The sequence below is a fragment of the Geospiza fortis genome, unplaced genomic scaffold (genome assembly GCF_000277835.1).
Source record: "Geospiza fortis unplaced genomic scaffold, GeoFor_1.0 scaffold55, whole genome shotgun sequence".
Classification (NCBI taxonomy): Eukaryota; Metazoa; Chordata; class Aves; order Passeriformes; family Thraupidae; genus Geospiza; species Geospiza fortis.
Window position 1 is genome coordinate 6,959,181 of NW_005054308.1, and position 15,129 is coordinate 6,974,309.

Sequence of the window (15,129 nt, forward strand, 5' to 3'; positions counted from 1 at the left end):
TGGCTCCTCACAGTGTCCAGGGTACAAATTAGGAGCTGGCTCATTTCTGGAGGGACTTTCTTTTCAAGGCAGATCCTTTGTGGACCACTTAATCAAGATGGATTCATGAGGCCCATTTCAAGTCATCAGTCTTCTTGCATTATGCATTTCCTTTGATGATTGAGCCCACAAGCAGTGGAGAGGAATATAAATGTGTGACTTGCTGATGCCTCTCCCAGCAACCAAAGCAGCAAATGGGACAGTAAAACAACCTTTGGCTGAAAACTGCTTTCAGTTTAAGAACAGCATAAAGAACAGATGCATCAAGGAAAGCACAGGGAGGATAAACCCTTTCCTAGTACTGTTTTCTATTTGAAGCCACAAGGGTCTGTAATAGCTGCCCATATTATTTCCTCACAGCAACACCCTGCACTTAATTGCTCTGTGAGGTCCATTAATGCAGAGAGGAGCCTGTGGGAAGGGCTAAAGAGCAAGTTCTTCCCTCCTTTGAACCCAGCCTGGCTGCTGCTGGAGCAGCGTGCTGCAGATGCTGTGAGTCAGAGCAGGCTGGAGGAGGGACCAGATTTGTGTGGTTCATTGTCAGCCTGCTCGTTCCGTGGCATTTGGAGAGAGCCAGGCGGTTTCCAGGGGTGTGCAAGGCAGGAAGGCACATCCTCTGGGCTGCTGAGGTGCTTTTGTGAAGTGAGTTTGAGTCCAAGGGACAGCTGATCCTGCCGTGGGGGGGCTGATGGATGTTTGCTGGTTCCCAGGGACAGCTGTGCCTGCAGGATTCTTGTGTCCCCTGGAGCACCCACACCCTGGGCACTGGCCCTGTGCTCTGGGTGCCTGCTTGTCCACGGGAGCTGCACTCTGAGCTCCCATGTTCCTCCTCTTCCTCCCTGCGGGATTCCAGTGCTGGGCAGGGAGGTGAAGGATGATCCCTGCATGTCCCACAGACACATCCCAAATGCTTCAGGGTGTCAAGAGCTTGAAGAAAGTCACACACAGCCAAATTCCAGGGGCTCAGCTCATTTCCCTGAACTTGCTCCAGACATGGCTGCAAAGTGGGTTTTTTTTCAGTATTCCCCAGCAAATTTTAAGAACAGTTTCAAAACCATTTGATCACTCCATGGGGTGACATGGAGTACATCCTTGCAGCAGTGTTCACTTCTTGCTGTGCTTGGTTGGATGACAGAGGGAGGCATTTCTGGGCTAGTTCTTTCCCAAACTGGTTGATGCTAAACATATTACTGCAAAAGCACAGCTGCTGCCCCTTAGTCATGGGTTACAGTCTTTTCTTAGCCAAGTTTTAAGAGTTTGTTTTCTGTTTCTCATATACAGCCAGTTGAAAACGAAATAAAATCTCTCTCTTTTTTTCTTTTTTTGCAATATGTGTCTATAGTTAGTACACAGTGACAGATGATTGATGATTTCTTTAGTTGCAAATATTGTAATTCTCTTGTTCTCCTGTTTCCTACAAGCACTGACTGATATTCCAGAAGGACAGATAAGCATGTTGAATTCCTGCTCCCACTTTGTCAATAGAAGCATTTTCAAAAACCAGTCTGCATAACTCTTGATGGCTTTTTTGTTTATATGCTTGCTAGCAAGAACTCACCTGCTCTGGGAATTATTTTCTAAAATATTTGACCTCTGGATTTCCATGTTCATTGGCTTTCATGTTCCCCAGACCTGCTCTGAGCAGATTTCAGTGTGGTGATTAAAATTCCTTTGTAATTAGGAGCATTTCTATAATATCCTTGTGCTGGGGCATGTAAAGGAGGGATAACAGGTGAAAACAATTATTTCAGCCGTTGATAGCAGCCAAAATGCAAAGATGACTTCAAGGTTAATGATGTCCTCTATGGTCCCAACTGCCTCAAATTATTGGAAAATCTTCAGAGGTCTCCACACTTTTTAAAGAACCTGAATTATGTCAAGATTCAGTGGAGAAAAAATAGTACAATCTTCAGGAAGAAATAATTCCTATCATTTATTCAGACTCTTTAAAAATTTTATGCAATGAATCCCAATTTTATGCAATGAATCCCAATGAATATTGTGGAATATTTGCTTCAGTTTTAGAATGGTTTTATTTGGGGAAAGCAGTGAAATACACTGGTTTCAACCACTGCTGTCTCATCACTGCTGTCATAACTTTTCTTTTTCTATTTAAATCTGCATTCTGAGGGGGCTTAACACACCAGTCATCTTATTCATACTCTGCAGTGAACTTGGACTTTTCTTCATGCCTTTGTAGGTCTCCCAAAGAGGAGCTGGTAGCACAAACTTCAAGTTGCTCTGCCATAGTTTCTTTTGACAGATCTTTTTCCCCTGAGTAGCTCCCAGGAGCAAAATGTCAGTGTAATTTGGTCCCAGCCATGAATACCCAGTTGGCAACCTGTGAGGTCCCTCTTACTGAACCTTAGGAGCTCTACGTGTCAAAACCCACTTGGCCTGAAATGCATTAAGATGTCAAGGACAATTATCCTGCTGCATTTCCTATTCATTAATCACAGCTCTGGCTTTCTGAAACCCCTACGCCAGCAATTACAAACAAGATTGATGTGGGCTTAACCAGCATTCTGAGGAGTATGCACGCACAAAATATCACTTTTTTTCTTTTAACCTAAATCACTGTACTTTGAAGCAAAACAAGCCATCTATTTAGAGCATCTGTACACCAGTATCCAATCCTCAGCCTTGTAAGTGGATGCCAAATTGCCTACAAAATTCTGGAAGAAAAAATGTGAAAGTCTTTAAAGTCGTTTTTGAGTCACTTATGACTCCCTCAGTCTGACACTTATGGGAGAGGGCAATTTAGTCTTTTCCTGGCAAGGTCTATTCCCAAAACAGTTCCCATCTAATGGCTCCATCTGACTTTGGGAGTTGATCAGCTAATTAGCTCCCTCAGCCTGTGAACAGAGAGCATCATTTTGGGAACCTGGTTTTGGTGTTTTCCTGGAAATGACATAACTTGGCTTTTTTAGCTCACACCATCCTGGTGAGTCTGGGAACAAGCAAGGGAGAGAAGCCTGAGGAGGAGCCTGCAGAGAGCACTCAGCAGCAGGGCAGGGGCAAGGCAGAGCTCCAGCCAGCCCTTCTGCTGCTCAGGTGATGGCATTGTGACTGTCCTCCCATTCATCTCCCCTCAGGCATTAAGGCTGCTGATGGTGCCAGTGCAGATGATTGAGTACATCTCTTGTGCTTGTGTTCCTAACGAAAAAAGCAGCAGAGCTCAGCCTGTCCCACATGCAGGAGGGCACAGCCCCTGTCCCAGCACCTCTGCAAGCAGTTCTGCGCAGCAGCAGTGGGATCAAAGCTGGGACACCAAGAAATCACCCCTCCCTCCATATTGCAGTGTGTCTCTAATTAATTTTTCACCTCTGACTCAAGGGGGTGACTAATTCTGCAGTGCCACCCTGATCAATGCACATGTGTATTTGCGCACGCGTTCATCACATGCAGAGAGCCAGAAGTGGACAAGGACAATAAGAAAATTAAAGAAATGTATTTCATTAGTAATCTAAAAGCACCTTCTTTTCTCCCAGATGAGCAAATTGACTTTTCTAGTAGTAAGACTTCTTTAAGAAGCTGACCAGCCAGTTCCTTCCTGATCTGCTGAAAATTCATTGTTCAGAATTTGTTTTTCCCTATGAGCTGTGATTTGAGAAGAAGTAGCCTATCCAGTGATTACTGAGTCCATGAAAATTAGGACTGGGTGAACAATTCTGTATAAAATTTAGAGCTGGTTGACAAATACTTTTTAATATATTTTACAAATTTTGTTCATTTATCCATTATTCAGGATATGTTTTTCCATTACTCTGGTAGCTTTCTTGCAAGTGAGCTGTTGTTAATATGATTATTTGTCTCCCTGGGTGGTAACTGCAGGATATGGCCAGCTCAGAACCTGTGAGAAAAGCAAGTTCACACCATTGTTGGGGAACTGGTGCCTCTCCTGAGTTGGACATTTCCTCCCAGAGGGAAGATATTTTTCCTGAGCTGTCTGCCATATTCATACATAGGCAGAATTCCTCTTTCCCATCTAGGTGTCTTCCTCTGATGAGCTTCTCCTGTTTCTCTCCTGTTCCAGGGGTTCATGGACATTGACCTGACCAAATTCAGAGAGAGTGGAGCCAATGTCACTGGCTTCCAGTTGGTGAATTACACAGATACTGTTCCTGCCAGGATCATGCAACAGTGGAGGCAAAATGATGCCAGAGAGCACCCACGTGTGGACTGGAAGAGACCAAAGGCAAGTGGTATTAAAAAAATACATTTCATTTGGTTCCATCTGGCTCAGTTCAAGTTCTGCTCCCCTCTTTGTGATCACACATGGCTCTTTATTCTCACTTGAGGAACTCAGTATAATTGTGAACATTAGCTGTTCCATTTGCCTTAACATTATCTGAATTTTACTAGGCTGCAGTTACTGCCTCTTAAGAAACACAAAATTTAATGTATTCACTCACTCTCCCAGTTTTCACCCCCTCAAAGCTAAGAGTTAAATATCTCATAATGTTCAGTATATAAAAAACAAAAAGTCTCTTTAAGTCCTTAACCTTTGACTTGTTTACAAGACATCCAGTGATAATAAAGTCTTTCCAGATATTCTTTTTGAGAATTTCAAATCAGTGTGTACAACAGAGGGAAAAAGTATTTTAATTCCTGACACAGAAGGCCCTGAAGCTGTTGAGGGATGAGTGGAGGGAGAGGTTGTTTTTCTCTGTTTAATATTTGAAAATGAATAAATTTGTGACAAACACTCTGCCATAGAAATGTTAGCTTTGGGATTAGTTTAAGAATGTTGAAAACAACTAAATCAGTGGGTGATCACAGAAAAAAAGAGTTAACTCTAATGGTTATTGCCAAGTTTTACACTGCTTTCTGTACAAGTTTCTGCTTGAATAAACTCTTGTTTCGCAGAATTTTTTGCCAATTGAGATGGAATTTTCTGGTCTCCATCCGTGACCAGAAAACGTCCCTTGTTTGATTTCATGTAGCTTACATTTGCACAGTATAATGTGCTCCTTAAAAGTTCAGGTCAATGCTTCTGATTAAACACAAATGCTTGGGTAAAAGGTGAAGAACTTTTAGGGCTGAGTCTTCTTCAGGGAGTAAAATCAGGAGCTTCTCCTTCACTTCCCAGCTGTGAAAGTCAAAACCAACTTTTAGGAGTCAACAGGGCAGTGGAGATTACAGGGAGCAAGATGCTGTTGAACTTCATAGACAGGTGGTGAGGACAGAGTGTTGCCTTTTTCTTAACCTGGAAATTAAACTTGAGATACTTTTAGTAAGGAGGTGATATAAGGGTGGATTTTTATTTAAAGGCTTTTAGGGGTAGTTATGAAAAGATGTCCACAGAAGCCTAACCCCACAGGGATAAGTACGTTTTTATAGGTTTTAGGGAATTAACATAATTGATTAAAAGCACTAATTAGGAGGACAAGTAGTGATGTAATTTCTTCTTGAGTCAAGTTTTGTTTTGGAGTCTTTCCCTTGGCATTAGCTGTGCTCTGTCCATAAAATGTATCTTGAAGAGTTGTTCTCAACCTTGGTTCCCAGGAAGAACCAAGGTAGCACAGGAGCTGTTGCTCTCAATTTTAGTTCCCTGGAAGGACCAAGGGAGCACAGGGGCTTTGTACTTCTTGGGACTTAGAGCTCTGAATGCATTTTGGTTTTTTGCCTAGGGGGCTATGGAAAATTACCAGGAAAATTAGCCACTCACATTATAGGCTGCAGAACTACAAATACATGTGCGAAGAATACAGGGAACATATAAAATAATAAAAAACAAAAAGGTAAAAACCAAAGGGCATCAGAGCAAGCCAGCTGGAGGGTTACCCTGAGTGCCCTTTCTGTTTCCAGTACACGTCGGCGCTCACCTACGACGGCGTGCGGGTGATGGCCGAGGCCTTCCAGAACCTTCGGCGGCAGCGCATCGACATCTCCCGCCGCGGCAACGCCGGCGACTGCCTGGCCAACCCCGCCGTGCCCTGGGGACAGGGCATCGACATCCAGAGAGCCCTGCAGCAGGTTGGCAACCAGCCCGGGGGGTGTGGGTGTGCTGGGGGCACGCTGGGCACAGCCTGAGTGGGGCAGGATGGGTGGGCAGCAGCAGAATCACCAACACGAGTCCCTCAGGATGAGGAGGAGCTGATCCTTCTGGAGAAGAGAGGTCTGAAAAGCTCAGGGGTGCTTCCAGCAAACTGCTTTTCCTGGTACCATCTGATGTGTTCTTCTGTCCTGGTTTAGGGCAAATTTGGGAGAAAACCTCCAAAAGGGGGCCCCTCCAGAAAGCAAACCCACACAGCCCCTCTTATCAACCGGTTTGGGAAGGATTCCTTGGAGAGAAGTGAAAAGAACCTGTTTATTTAACAGGCACAGCACCCCCAGCACACAAAATGAACAATACCAGATGACACCACTCTTCCACCACTCTGAAATAGATGACAAACTCAGAAAGTTTCTCCTGGGGGCGGTCGCTCTGTTATCCGTTTGTCCGGCCTCTGCTCCAGCCACAAGGTGCAAACTCTCAGTGTTTCCCAGGTTCCAGTCCAGAGCAGGTTCGAGTGGTTCCAAAAAAGGGAAAGGAAAAACAGTCCGGGGAAAATTTGGACTGCTTAGCTAAACTACCTAATGAGCAGAAGCAAAAAAGCAGGAGCAAAGCAGGAGCAAAGCAGAAGCAAGAGCAAAGTGAAAAGCCAAGCAAAAAGCAAAAGCAGCACCATGTACTGCCCTGTCTCTGTGTCCCACCAGCCATGGGGGAGCAGCTGATAGCAAAACAAAAACAAAACTTTCGCTCTTCAGAGCCAGTCTTGAAGGCGCAGAACATGATACCCAGCATAGACAGAACACACAAATGGGGATACAAGCATCATAACATCACCCTAGGACACCTTGCCTGTTGTGATTTCTGTTGTTGTTCTAAAGTCAAAATATTGTCCCATAAAATCAAGGGTCCCTATCCTTATGTTCCGGTCCCTAAGACACAGACCTGCTCAGACTGTATTTTCTGCAGATTATTTGACTCTCTGTGAACTCAGCTTTAGTTCCAGCCTGCTAATGAATGCATGTGAATTTTGCCTTATGTGTTGGCTGTCACCAAAATGTTCTCAAAGTGCAGATTATGGCTTGTTTCATACTGTGAGGGCTCATAAAAGTCTTAAGAGCAGCCATTTAGATAGTTTATTCCTCAAATCTGATAGTCTTGCTTTTTTCCTCCTGCATAAAATTTAGATTTTTGAATAAACAAAAATACAATGTGAAACTTACAGCAAGAGAGAAAAATAATTCACTCTTATCAAAGACTTATCAAGGTAGAATATTTTAAAATTTCATTAAATTTCAAGACTGACATTTACTTCTAGCACTTTCCTTTCTTTTCCTGACAGAAATAGATGGATTCCTTGCAAATACTGCTAGTTCAGTGTTATCCAAATATAGCTTATCCCATCTTCTTTCCTTAACTGTGAAGAAGCCAAAAAAACGCACCATTTATGTGGTTCATTTGTATAATATGTAAAGTTCCTCAAGTATTTTGTTTTGATTTGGTTTTGGCTTACTGGTAAACAACAATTCCTTTAAAACCAAATCTTGCATCTGATTTGATTTTGTTGCTTGGATTCAGTTTGTTCCCAAGCCTGTCACCGACTTTCTGCATGACCTTGGGCAAACCACTGTCATAGCTTCTCCAAGCCCTTATAATAAAATCAGCCTCCCTGATGCATTAGGGAGATAGGTTACCTAATAAACATGAAATACTTGGAAGTCTTCTGATGAGCAATAGCTGCTCCAGCATTTTTCTTTATTGAATTTATGAGAATAAGATATCAAAATTAGACAGCTAGAAAATACAATTGTTCTTTGCGTGTTGGAAAATCTCCTCTGACGTTTCCTTGTATCTTCATTAAAACAATTTCAAAAGTCTTAATTTTTTCAGCTGGAGTGATTTTGGGTAAAGAACACAAAGTCCCATTTGCAAAAGTTGCTTCTTTACAGATGAAAAATAATAATTTTTAAAAGGCTTGACCAGTTCAGTTGTGATGATCAAAATAAAAGACTGAAACAGGCAGGGCCAGAAGCCTCCTAGCAAAAAATTTAAGTATGAATTTGATAATCTTGCAGTATTTAGTAATGCAGCAAGAAAGAGGCAGATGGAAATAGAATAACTTATGATAAAATTGAAGGTTTGAGTTATCCTTTCTGTAAAGACTCACAATTAAGGCAATTCTTACAGCTGTTCACAGTGTGCTTTCTCTTCCCCTCCCATTTGTTAATGCCTAAAATTTTATAAGCTTTTTAAAAGCAAAAGGTTTCTCTACTTGCTTCTACTCAAACATCTGGATTAAGCTCTCAAATTGCCTTATTCCTGTTTAGTGTAGGAAGGAACCACAGAACCATAAAAACATTTAGGCTGGAAAATCTAAGATCATTGAGTCCAAACATCATCCCAGCATTTCCAAGTTCAGTAAAACACTAAACCATGTCCCCAGCACTGCCATATCCACACATCTTTTAAATCCCTCCAGAAATGGTGACTCCACCACTTATCTGCCTCGACAGCCCATCCAATGCTTGACAACCCTTTTGGAGAAGAAATTTTTTCCTAATGTCCCATCTAAACCTCCCCTGGCACAACTTGAGGCCATTTCCTCCTGTCCTGTTGTTCTCTCTGGGGGAATAGACTGACCTCCACCTGACGAGGATTCATGGATGGCAGGAACAAAGATGAAAAGAAATAGGAAGCATTCTTCATTTTTTTTAAAAACAGAAATCTGGCATGTTCCAGGAGAATGTATGTTTTTATTAAACATAATTACGTTTTTTCTTTTTATGCAGGAAAAAGCCCACAAAATATTGCTTAAAACCACTGCACTAAGGTTTCGATTTTACTTTGAAAAGGTTATGATAATTTTAAACAAATTATTTTTTTATCATTATGTGGTCAGCACATCTAATAAGCAGAAAGCTGGTCCCTAACTGCTGACTAACCCTGTAAAACAGAAGACCACAACAGCATCCTTCTGCTCCAGATGTCCCAGCAAAGAACCAAATGCCCATTCTTGTCTTACACACAAATGTGCTTAAAGGTCTCCAGTTGACTTGAGTAGTGCTTAGCACTGTTGAAGTCAGTCCTTACTGTACTTTGCACTGCAATTTTGCATTTTGCATTGCATTTTTGCATTTTGCATTTACCTTCAGAAAGGTTGGCAGAAAAGTTGTGCTGCCTCCTGGAGCATGGATAGCAGAGATCCCTTTTGCCATTTCAGTGCCACATGGATATCACAGGATTAAGGTTTCATTCACTCAGACAGAAGAATTTGATGCTGTAAACCTGCCTTTCAGTGCATACAAAGCTACAAAGCACAAGCACCTGTGACCTGAGCTTCAGAATTGGTCAGAACCTGAAAGGAAAATGAAAGGAGACATGAAAAAAGCAGGCTTGGGGGTGCTTAAGACAATGGTGCTTTTTCAGCCCATCTATTTTTTATGAGTATGTTGTGTCTTGTGAAAAGGGAAAAGCATGTTTGTCCAAATGTCACCAGGAATACCTCTTGATTTGCTTCAGAAAATGCTGGCAGATGCTCATTTTCATGACAAACCTTTGTTGTAACAGCTGGAAAACAAACACGGCTTAACCAGATTAACAACAAATTTCCTCTGTAATGATACAGCCTCATTTCTTCACCATGGCTCTTTATTCTGAGGATCTCAGGGTATTTTAAAAGGCTGTTAAATACCTGTCCCCATTTTTCATGTGGGAAGACTTCAGTTGCAGGGACAAGAGGTTTGTCCAAAGCAAGTGGAAAGGCAGAAAAAGAGCACTTCTCTGGTGGTCTCCATAGAAACCCAAATCTGCACTAATTTTTCCTTGTTCCTGGTCCCCACTGCCTGGTCCCCACAGAGTGTGTGATTCTATTCAGGAGCCCTTCTCCATTTCAGGCTGGGCACTTTTGCAGCAAGGGAAGTTGAGGATGTGGGATGTGATGTGAGCATCACTTCAGCTCGGCTGTGTTATCAGCAGAGATTTACTGTTCAAAGTTTCCTATGCAAATGTCAATACTAAATTGTTAGATTTTATTAATCTGGTGCAGAGGTAATTAAATTTCCTTGATAACTTATAGACTTCTCTCTATACAAAATAACGGCTGGGAGCTGTGGCTATGGTTTCATGTTTCCTCCTGATTTACAATTCCTGATTTGAGCTGACAAATTCTTTACCAAATCCCGACTCCAGGTCAGATTTAGAAAATACAAAACCCTGCAAACTGAAGGAGTTCAGAGCTGATTTAGCTCACTGTCACATCCCAAGAGGTGATGGGCTCACATTCGTGATGTAGCTCTTAGGCTGCTCTATGTTTTAAACCACTGAGTTTTAAGAGAAAGGGTTTTTTAATGAAAGAGTCAGCTAAGAGGATGGCTGTGCCCACGGCCAGGCATGCTGTAGAGAGTGAGCCTTAGTGACAAACCAGTTTCAGGCAGATATGCTGCCTTCCCTGCATGGAATTGAGAGTAATGACTGCACTCAGCACCCTTCTTCCCCTCCCCTCTCACTGCTGCTGAATCACCACTGCATGAGAAGCTGACCAATTTGCTGTCTTCATTGCTATTTGTGTATTTAAGGTCCGTTTTGAAGGATTGTCTGGCAACGTGCAGTTTAACGAGAAAGGACGCAGGACCAACTACACCCTCCATGTGATTGAGATGAAGCACGATGGGATCAGAAAGGTAAAGCAGACAGTGACCCCACATTCTGTGTCAGGTTCCAGCCCATGTTGGAGTGGCAGGGTCTCAGCAGGGATTCCTGTTCATGAAAGTTTGTTTGTAGAGGCACAACAAGGGCATCCCCAGCTCTAGGCATGAGCAAAGCCAAGCACTAGGGAGAACTTGGGGTATTGCTAACAAAATACAACATTTGGAAGGTGTTATCAAGAGCAACAAGGGCATCTCAGGTGTGGCAAAAAATTTTCCAGGATGCTAAAACTTGGTCAGCTCACCTTTGCTATTGGTACAGTGTGTTGGTGCAGGCCCAGCTCTAGGTCTGGCTTTGCCCTTCCACTATTCCAAGGATAAACAAAGGCAGAGCCAGGCAGAAGCTGCTTGCCCCAACCATTGTAAGTGAACCCTTTATGTTGACCTAATTCTGCTCTCCTTGAAGTGACAAAAGCTTTAGCACTAACCACGTCCCAATAGCTACACAGACCTTTGTGCTCTTCTGAAGTCTTGATCCCTTTCTGTATCCCAGGCTCTTTGAAAAATCTGGCCTTATTCAGAGATGCCATGCCCTTGAAACATGAATCCTTTTGAAAATGTGGCTCTAGGTGCTTATGTCCCACTTTAGATACCATGTATTTGAAGAACAGAGATTAACTCAGTTATTCCTTGATAAAGGAGAGTTACTACGTATTTTGGAAAGGGGCATTCTCTGCATCTCCTCAGTCCCCTGAAAGATAAAAAACTTGTTTGAAACTAAAAAATGTAAATAATGAAAGTTCCATATTTACAGCCCCTATCTCAAATTTATGCTTACATATAAGAGCAGCAGGTGTGAGATCAAAGCCCCCCACAGTCAAGCGAAAAAAGGCAAATTTTCTTTGACAAATAAAATAAATGTCATTTTGAAGATGTACAAAGCAGTCGTCCTCCACTGCCAAGTATTCATAAGAGGACAAAGGCAGCATCATGCCCAGTTTGGGTCTCTGAACTTCAATAAGTTGGCAGTCTGGAGAGAGTCTAGAGGAGATGAAATTGAGTGGCTGAGTGTATTGATTTTTCTATGTATTTACCATCAGAAATAATATTTGTTTGGAAGACATGTACATCATTGCCATGATGCATATTGTATTCCAGATCCAGCAGGTGAGAGGTGCAAAGCAAACATCCATGTGTCCACTTTAGTTGCCCTAGGGCAGAGCTTTGAAAGCCCTTTCCTCACTTTCCATTCTTTTTGTCTGTGCAATGAAGAGTGATTAGAAGCCTGCAGAGATTTTTTTTTCTCCTCAGCTGTCATGATCTCTAATCTGCCATCATCAGGTTCCTGGTCCTGCCCTGGTTAATACATTTTCCCATTTATGATAAGAAATTCCTTTCATATGAGCAGAGCTCAGGCAGCTTCATACTTACATGAGGTGATGGAAAACCTCTTATAAAATCAAGCCCTCCAAGTGGATAACCTCAAGCATGATCTTCCTAGAGATATTTGCTGGCACTCTGCTTTACCTGCAAGGAGTGATAGAGCTGCCCAAATCCCTGATTATTATTAAGCAGAATTTAACCTCAGAATTTTTCCCTTTGTAAATGTTCAGTTTATTCATAACCCCAAACTTTTTGACACTGGCACAGGAATGGGGGGGGGGAAGTTCTGACTTGATTTTTTTTGTCCTGGTGTCTCAAGATGTCCCAAGAGTCAGTCCTGTATTCATGCAAGCTTTCAGCTGCAGGATAATTTTTCATCACCCTCTAGCACCTGCACCTGCAGCAGGCAAACTCACCATTAGAATAATTTTGGAAGTCACACAGGGAAAGTGTGAAGTTTCTTTGTAGGAATGGCAATAATCACCAGTACAATGTGATAAATGTGTTTGCACGCATAAAAGCACTGTACTACTGTAGCACACCATGCACATTATTATTTTCAGGCTGGAGGCACAGTGGGATGAGGAATTTCCCCATCCCCCTCATCAAAGACATGAAAAATCAGGAGAGGAGATTTCTGGCTGGGTATGAACATGCAGAGAAGGCTGATCCGGTTTGGATGACCCTGTCACTGTACCTTGGCTAATATTCCAAAGACATATTAATTCTGGTTTTGTATTGAGCAGATTGGTTATTGGAATGAGGATGAGAAGCTGGTCCCAATAGCTGTAGATGCTCAAAGTGGCAATGAGTCTACAAGCCTGCAGAACAGGACCTACATCGTCACAACTATCCTGGTAAGTGCCATGATCTCCCTGATGTGCAGGCTCCCTCTTCCCACTCATGAGCCCTTCTTTGTATTATATAATTTTTATAATGGCAATAATAATAACAATAATAATAATAATAATAACAATAATAATAGCACTTACTCTTTCCTGCCAGCTCCATAAAGGTATCTTCAAATTGCTGTGGCTAATTAAATAGGTATTAAAGAGCTCTCATGATTAAGTGTCAAAAATACAAAAGATTGTGACAAGATAGTAGAGGCATCAACACAGGCAAATCGGGAACATTGTACCTGTGGTTTGTATTTATCCCAGAGAATAGGGGCTGCAGTTTTGGGAAGGATAAGCTGTTTTGTTCAGAGAGATGAATCATTGCTTTAAAAGCAAATCTCCACTGTAATCACAAAGGAATAATAGGTAGCCCACAAAGTATGGTATCATGTATTGTGTCATTGTATACACTTACCCTGCAGAAACGTGAAATATTACTAATTTGTTTGTTGATTGCTTACTGGGAGTCTGCAGAGAAGGCACAATACCCAAACTGGGTTAAACACTTTAAGGCTCTCTCCTGTCCAGCAGATTTGATTCTCCCTGTGCCCACACAGGCAAGCATGCCTTTAAAAATTCACAGCTCAGATACATTAAATACCCCTTACAGAATTACACTGAAAGGTTTGTTGCCCAAATCCCTCCAGCTACTCCATTCCCCTCAGGTCCATCACTGCAGGAGCTGCACACAGATTCTGCATGAATAAAAAGAATATGCCACAATAAAAAACAAATCAGACTTTGTACCTTCTAGAATAAGCCCACGGCGTGTTGGCTGTGTGTGTTGTTGGCACAGCAACACAAAGCCAGAGCTTTGCAGGGCAACCAAAAGCTGGTGTGCACCTCTGGGACTAGGAGTGGGGCTCACTGCTGCTCTTCTGTGTGCCAGGAGGACCCGTACGTGATGCTCAAGAAGAACGCCAACCAGTTTGAGGGCAACGAGAGGTACGAGGGCTACTGCGTGGAGCTGGCTGCCGAGATTGCCAAGCATGTGGGCTACCACTACCGGCTGGAGATCGTGCGCGACGGCAAGTACGGCGCGCGGGACCCCGACACCAAGACCTGGAACGGCATGGTGGGAGAGCTCGTCTATGGGGTGAGTTTCCAACTTCAGCATCCCTCTGGCAGTCCAGGATGGCCAGGACCCCTGCCAGGGGGCTCAGAAGCCCTGGCACAGAGCCCAGAACACCTGTGGGTTTGATTATGACCCGTGGAGCAAATTACCAACCTTAGATGAAGATCAGCAAGCCACAACAGTTTAGGTAGAATGATAGTGAATTTATCATGGGGTGGAAAAGTAGATTTTTGAGGTTTTTGGTATGGGGGTTCAGGAGGCAAGATGGAGGGAACTGGGCATGTCCAGCCTTTCTCCTTCTTCTTCTTGGCCTCCATTTTCTGCTGTGATGTTGGCACTTTTGGATTGGTTTAGAGTAGAAGCTCACTGTGTAACATAGGTGATAGGGATTGGAAAGTAATTGTAAACATTGTATACGTAGTTTTTAGTATAAAGACATAACACTGCCCTGGGGGCAGGCAGAGTGCCTGGAACTGTCCTGCTGGACAGACCTCGGCGGGGCAGGAGAAAAATTTTTATATATAAGACGCAATAAACAAACTTGAGGCAGAGAAATGAAGAGCTCTGACTCCTTCTTCAAGCGCCGGGCTGGGAAAAGAGACTTTCTAACTCTTCTCAGGGTCACTGTGACAAGCCAAAGATCCCGACAAGAAGGAGTCCTGCCCTCTCTCAGCCTGAGCTCTCCAGAGGACTGCAGCTCAAACAATCAGCCCAAGTGAAATGTTTTAATTTAGGGGAGAGATGGCACATTCTGTGCCTATGGAAATGTCAAAACATTTTCTTTCAACAGTTCCAAGATTCTTTTTCTTTACATTTCTAGAAGAACAAGTATCAAAAGGTCATATTTTCCCATGGGTAGAATCTCTAAATTTTACTCTGTTTTATATTTGCATGGTAATGGCAGGATGAAAGAAGAAAAAGATTTCAAACACTCAGCACATGAATGGTGAATGGAAGGATGAGATTACTTTTTGTCCAGCCACTCATTTCCATCATCAGGGATGTACGCCTGCACCCTACACTTCTAAACCTCGTTTGGTGTGATAGTTCATGCTCTGTGATGTTTAGGTCATCTCTCAGACAGGGGGATCTAAT

General features: G+C 42.8%; 1 protein-coding gene across 2 annotated transcripts in view; it reads left to right on the top strand.

Moving 5' to 3' along the window:
- GRIA1 (glutamate ionotropic receptor AMPA type subunit 1) overlaps positions 1-15,129 on the top strand; it is a 121,098-nt gene that overhangs the window by 69,279 nt on the left and 36,690 nt on the right. For both annotated transcript variants that reach the window (XM_005418752.2, XM_005418751.2), the window contains exons 6-10: positions 4,076-4,237; positions 5,851-6,018; positions 10,609-10,713; positions 12,807-12,917; positions 13,849-14,055. In XM_005418752.2, coding sequence (XP_005418809.1) covers positions 4,076-4,237; positions 5,851-6,018; positions 10,609-10,713; positions 12,807-12,917; positions 13,849-14,055 — 753 coding nt within the window. The remainder of the gene's footprint in view (positions 1-4,075; positions 4,238-5,850; positions 6,019-10,608; positions 10,714-12,806; positions 12,918-13,848; positions 14,056-15,129) is intronic.